The 6,439-nt window shown below is 25.1% G+C and overlaps 1 protein-coding gene across 1 annotated transcript; it reads right to left on the reverse strand.

Annotated features, from left to right (window-relative positions):
* Positions 1-502: 502 nt before the first annotated feature.
* Positions 503-1,410, reverse strand: LOC111630433 (urocanate hydratase-like). Its single transcript, XM_023374526.1, has 4 exons — positions 1,186-1,410; positions 981-1,111; positions 766-919; positions 503-697 (listed from the first exon to the last, which is right to left on the reverse strand). The coding sequence occupies exons 1-4, from the start codon at positions 1,312-1,314 to the stop codon at positions 503-505; spliced, it is 609 nt and encodes a 202-aa protein (XP_023230294.1). The 5' UTR covers positions 1,315-1,410.
* Between the last annotated feature and the right edge of the window lie 5,029 nt (positions 1,411-6,439).

A 6,439-nucleotide genomic window follows, 5' to 3' on the forward strand; every position in this document is an offset into this window, starting at 1 on the left:
ATATGAAATGTTCTGTCAAATGTTTGTTTCCAATTTCGATTTTCGGTAGAAAAATTATTATTGGAATGATTGATTATTAATGCTACAACAGCACATTAACATTATAGGGTCAGTCACAATTTCACTCATTACGGATAGAATTGATCCGCAATGGTGTATTTGAAAAATCAATTAATTTAATAAATAAATAATTAAAGTAGCCTTGGTCTAATTTGAACTCATTGCATTATAATTAAAGAAGATGCTTTCAGCATTAGCAAATTTATTTTAAATAATAATAATAATTGTATATTAGTTTTATATTACATAATTTTTAGAAATAATACGTTAATTATCTGCATTATAGTTTGCGTAAGTGAAAGAAGTAGAACTCCAGTATTGAATATGCGCTGTTAATTTGAAGTTACAAACTTACTATAACATCTGTGCATTTACGATTTTGTTGAAGTGAGATAAAGAAAAATGTTAACTTAATAAAAAAAACTAATGAAGTCTTTTATACTTACATAGTTACACCCAACGCGAACATTCGATCATAATTATCTGGAGAAGAGTAGTTAGGTATCATCATGCCATTGGTAATAACTAGCCTAGGAGATGATGCAAATGATGGAAATAATCCTAAAGGATGTCCCGAATACATCACTAAAGTTTGCTCTTCCGTCATCGTTGATAAATAATGCATAACTAACAAAAACTAAAAGTATTTTATGAAATATTTCATTCATAATATTGATTTAATAGCTTAAATTAACAATGGCTTACTTGTGCCCAGTTAGAAAATACTTGTCCGTTACCACCATAAGTGACCAATTCGTGAGGAAATTGTGCCACTTTAGGATCCAAATTATTCATAATCATCAACATAATGGCTGCTGCTTTTTGACATTTAGCAGGATATTGATCGATTGGATAAGCTCTACAAAATTATTAATTTTTTATTGATATTTTAAGTAATATTTTAAAACAAGGAAACTCACCTCATCTCTATAGAAGGACGAAATCTATACATGTAAATATGCCCATAATTTTCCAATTCTTCAAGAAATTCTGGTGCGAGTATGTTATGAAGATTGGCCGGAAAATATCGTAATGCATTTTTCAAAGCTAACTTTTTATTCAAATTTTTAAAATAATTAATAATTGTAACTATGTAATACGGATAAAAGTTAAAATTTGACTAACCTGTTTTTCTTCTCTGTTAAGATTAATGTTCCTGATAGGTGCATGAGGTACATTATTATCCCTATGTTTAACAGGTGGTGGTAGAGATTTAATAGGCAAACCAGAACATATTTCAATAAGTGTACTCATCCTTTAACAACTTCCCTTTGTTCGATTCCAATAAACAGTATAATTTATCGAATGTTAAAGTCCATTTATCTTTCAATATTCGAATGTTTATAATCTCGCCTGATTTGCTTCTGTCAAGGACGGTGTTACAAAATACTTACTTTTCATTATCTGTAAGTTGCGAGTATTCTATTAAAGATTATGTGTATTGATATATTTAAATTCAATTATGTACTTTGGCTATTAACATATAAACTATTGTTAATTTTGTGATTTACTGAATTACTCGTACTAGCTCCTGTAGTATTAGTTGCTACGCGATTGTTCAGTAATACTTCGTAGATTAAGCAAATTAATGATAGAAATAAAGGAAAACTAAATTAATTAAATTTAAATTATAATAAATAGATGTTGGAAGCAGTAACGAGACGATATTATTCGAAATACTTTGAAAATTTAAGTGAGATTTTGAGCATTTATTTAGAATAAACTGGAGTTATGATCTGTTAGACTGTTTAAAACTCCACCTATAAATTAATATTGAACTGTAGTTATGTATCTGTACATAGAAAAATGTATTAAATTAAATTTTTATCATTTAAAACAATTTAATAAATAAATGTAATTTTTAGGACAAAATAAAACATGTTTCTCTGTGTATTTTATTTAAGTTACCCTATAAATTATTTAGTAAACTAATTAAGCAACAATCTGTTTTTATTGGAAAAAAATTATAAATGTTTATCATAGATTGTAGATATCATTTTGTTTACAGAGATAAATAAACAGCATAGAAATAGTTATCAATGAAAATCTTTGAAAGTTGTCGACACAATAATCATTTCACAGTTGAGAGAATTTCTCTTCTTTTTTTTCGATTCAAGAATAGAGAAATAAGGAAGCAGACTATTCTCCTTCTCAGCACACACGCACACACCTTTAGGTACCAGACCATGTGAGAAACAGCATTCAGACAACTTTACGACATACAACCTGACTGATTTATGTCACTTGGTGTGGGAGGTGTTGAAAAGGGATACCGATAGGGCTGATTCGAGCGAAAATAAACGCGCTTTGAGTATTTTTGCAAAGGAACCCAGTCGGGGGTCGTTCGATGTTTATTGTATGGCGCGTCCCACTCAGGTTTTCTTTAATAGAAAGAGGGAGAATGAAAATGAAACACCACCGATGCAATTGTTCCCATCTGTAAATATCTAACTGTAGCCAGATGTTGACGACGAAAAGTGTGAGAACAATTCCTTTGCCTGAATTCAAAAATGTCATATAATTTAATGGAATAAAAAATTTTTTTTAATATAATTTCTCCATTATTAAACATCAGTTTGCAATTTAATTCATTTAGACAGCTCCTTTCAACGATATAAAATATTTAATCAGTAAAATTTGCAATTTAATAAGATAATTTCTTAATGATAACTTTATTATATCTATTTATTAGTTATATATCGATGTATATAAGATATAAAATTAAATAAATTTTACATAAAATAAATATACTTTAGCCTATATTATTGACATAATTTTTGAATTTTTAGTCAATAAAAATATTCTTACTATAATATACAGAGTAATAAAAGGATATATAATAGATCTTATATAAAATATGAATTATGCATAATAAAATTGATATAGAAATTCGGGGAAAAAATATAAAGTTATAATTATTTATTTGTAATAATTAATTTATAGTAAATTACAGTATTTAATTAAAATAAATTATATATTTTTTGAAGAATTAATTCCTTTTAACGAGTGAATTTTTAAATATAATTTATAGACTGGAGAGGGCAAAAAATATATTTGAAGAATGTTCAACTAGAAGTAAATACTACGTTTGTAAAAAGGTAGAATAATATTTATTATATTTAAGAATTAAATATGATTAAAAGAGTTAATTATAAATGTTTATATATAGTTTTAACTTATTTTTTTATAATAACATTATATTGACTTGAGGTCCCGACACAGGGTCTAGCATTAAAAGAGAAAAAGTCTAAGCCAATTTTGCTTCTCTCGAACGCTAATATATACATAAATGAATATTTATAATAATTTATTTTTATGTATATTTAAATCTATAAACTCTATAAAAATATTTCTAACGAAACTTTGATTTTTAATTATTCTAATTTTTTTTTATTTAATACATTTTTTTTCGTTATAATGAATATAAATTACACAGATTACTATTTAAAACTAATTTTAAACATGCTATTTTTAAATTTTAAATTAGCATGCATTTAACAATATAACGCTCTTAAAAATACCATTATATTTAAAATAAATATATTTAGAAGCCACGTTTTTAACTTAAAAAGTTCTCTAATAATTGACAGCGAATAATAAAACGTGTATTTTGATATAAATGGATCATTTATCAGATATCTTCCTTTGGCTTATCTCTACGAGAGCCTGAAAACTGAGTACTAGTCGAATTGCAAAGGAGGTTGACAGTAAAATTTACTAATCTTGAGATTTTCATCAAACGATAAATGGACTCGAAAACAGTTTTACGACTCGCACGTTTTCTGGAACATAATTTCATGCTGAAACTGGTTAGCTCCTATAAAGCAACTCGCTAAACTCGTATTTATTTTACCTTAAACTAGAATAATTTAATAGTTCTTGAAAAAATATATATTTAAAATAAAAACAAAATAAACTTTGAAATTGATAATTTTAAGAATTATAAAATGATTTCTTTGTTTTATAACAAAAATAAACTAATGTAAAATTGTTTCAGCCTTCTATTAAGTTAACTCCTTTTTCCTCTCACACTTATTAAACTTTGGCTATAAAAATTAATATCTGACTTAATTAATAAAGTAATATCTTCTCTTTTTACATTAAATATTATAATTGTATAAATATAATTAATCTGTGAGCATCATATACCTAGCTTTATGACATAATCTTAATTTAACGTTTAAAAAGCATAAAAATATGATTTAAAATAGTTAAATATATACTTAATTTAAATATAATTAAAGCATGCCTAGCATATTATATATTAATTTTTAATTAATTAAGTGTATTGTTTGTATAATCCTTAATTAACTTCTTTTTTACAATATAAACTTTTCACTATAAATTACATAATTTAAATACAAAAATTTTCTTTAAAAATAAATCTTATTATTTATCTATTAATTTATCTATAATATTATTTATCTTTTTATAAAGAAAATTGTATTTATGTTGCGCTAATGTGTCTACGTGGGATGAATTTTAATTTAAAAAAGAAAAAAATTTGTAGGAATTTAAGAAAAACTGTCTTAAAAGTTCATTTATCCGATTGGAGTTTAGATAATCTTCAGCTACAAAATGCCTGTAAATGGGAGTTTAAGTTGATAAAAAAAAAGAAGTACTTAGAACAAGTTGAGGTCAATAAGTAAAACCTGTTTTTTTTATATAGTCCTATTTAAAACCCGAATGGCTATTAACACCTACATTTAGTGATTGTTTCCTTTTATAAGATCATAAAAAAAGAAAAAAAAATCTTTTCAAAAGTTCACTTCCAAGAACTAAGTTTCTAATTTTAATGTTTTTATAAATCAATCTTGTAGTTTGAATAAGATTTTTTAAAACATTACCTAGTAATTACTGTAATTAATCTTAATATATAGGCCTACATTTTTAATAATTTTAAATGTTATTATTAAATGAATGGAAATTAAAATTTTTTTTTAAATTAAAGGAAATAAAACTAAATATGAGTGTAAAATCAACTGAGTAAAATTTTAAGAATAAAATAAAATAGATATATGTATTTTTGCGTGTGAAAATGTCATATTTTATGATATATATGAGTATTTTTAACTTAAAAATATGAATAAAATTATACAAAATATCGTAAATCGTAACAGAAATTAATGAATAATGCATTTAATATAAATTAATACTTAAAAATTAGCCAGTATTTTAATAATAAAAAATTAAATAAACTATAGTGAACTCTCGATAAGAAAGTGAAATATTTCACTGTATCGAGTGGTCAAGAATTCATTGTATTTAAAGTAAAATTATCCATTATTTCCAACATAATTTCATATATGATGCTTAATAATAAGGCAAAATATTTAAATATTCATTCTATAGTTAAATATGTTGCTATTTTATTACATTTTCTTCTGAATTAAATTATAAACTATTTAAATAAACACACAATTATGCTGTTACCTTGTGTTAAATTTTCCATGTTCAATATTTTCGATTAATTATATTTGAGTGTTTTAGATAATATTTTTAAAATCATATTTTGAATTATTGCAAATTTAATTGTTAATATTCTAAGAAGATTTGAGTAGGAACCATGTTGTTTCCACTTAAAAGGGCCCATTCTTCTTATAAATATATTTTCGAGTAGTTTTTTCTAAAAAAAAAAAAAAAAGTGAACTTATCAATTAAAGCATAGAAAAGATCTTTTTTAGAATCTATCAATAATAATAGTTTTTATAGAAAGCAAATTCCTCAAAAACAAAAAATATATTCAGTAAACTCCACTTTTAAGATGGACGTAAAAGTTGACAAACGATCGGTTGTGAATCGAGATCTAATATCTCGTAGGTACAGCTTCATAGATTGATATTTTATTCTTAGAAATAAGCTCTGAACTGTATAATGCCAACAGAAATGACCGAAAAATGTAGTATTTAAATACCGTACATTTCATAGTCATGATAGAAAATTTATCAGTCGTGAAAGCCAGAGTTTGTAAAGCGGGTCTATTTTTACATAATTTATTTTATTTTACTAAGAACGTAAAATAGTACTTAAACTGATATAAATTTACTATAAAATTATCGAATTGAATTGATTAATTTTTTATAAAACTTTTTAAATAAAAATTAACTTTTTCAATATGATAATTTCAAGTCCGTCAATGATAATATTGATAGATAAAACCACCGAACACTAGTAGTTAGTCGCGGATCAACGGGCTGGCCACGTGGTTTTCTGAGTTTTCTTCACACGTGCAGCACTTAATAGGGGACAATTTCCCATAAAAGTCCCCCGGGAGGCACTCCCACCTTGGTAGATCGCCCTTGTGTTGCGTTGCCATATCCCATTATATCCTTTATAAATAACGAGCAATTATTTATTATGACATCGCCACAATGGCTGG

This window comes from Centruroides sculpturatus, unplaced genomic scaffold (assembly GCF_000671375.1).
Source record: "Centruroides sculpturatus isolate CEXI.00-Female unplaced genomic scaffold, Cexi_2.0 scaffold383, whole genome shotgun sequence".
In the NCBI taxonomy this organism is placed as follows: Eukaryota; Metazoa; Arthropoda; class Arachnida; order Scorpiones; family Buthidae; genus Centruroides; species Centruroides sculpturatus.

What these genes read in the sequence shown, in the direction of transcription:
- LOC111630433 (XM_023374526.1), bottom strand. Translation starts at nt 1,314, where the DNA reads ATGAGTACACTTATTGAAATATGTTCTGGTTTGCCTATTAAATCTCTA. An exon ending in TTAACAGAGAAGAAAAACAG is followed by an intron (nt 1,112 to 1,185) that starts GTTAGTCAAATT and finishes TTGAATAAAAAG; the next exon opens with TTAGCTTTGAAAAATGCATT. An exon ending in CGTCCTTCTATAGAGATGAG is followed by an intron (nt 920 to 980) that starts GTGAGTTTCCTT and finishes ATAATTTTGTAG; the next exon opens with AGCTTATCCAATCGATCAAT.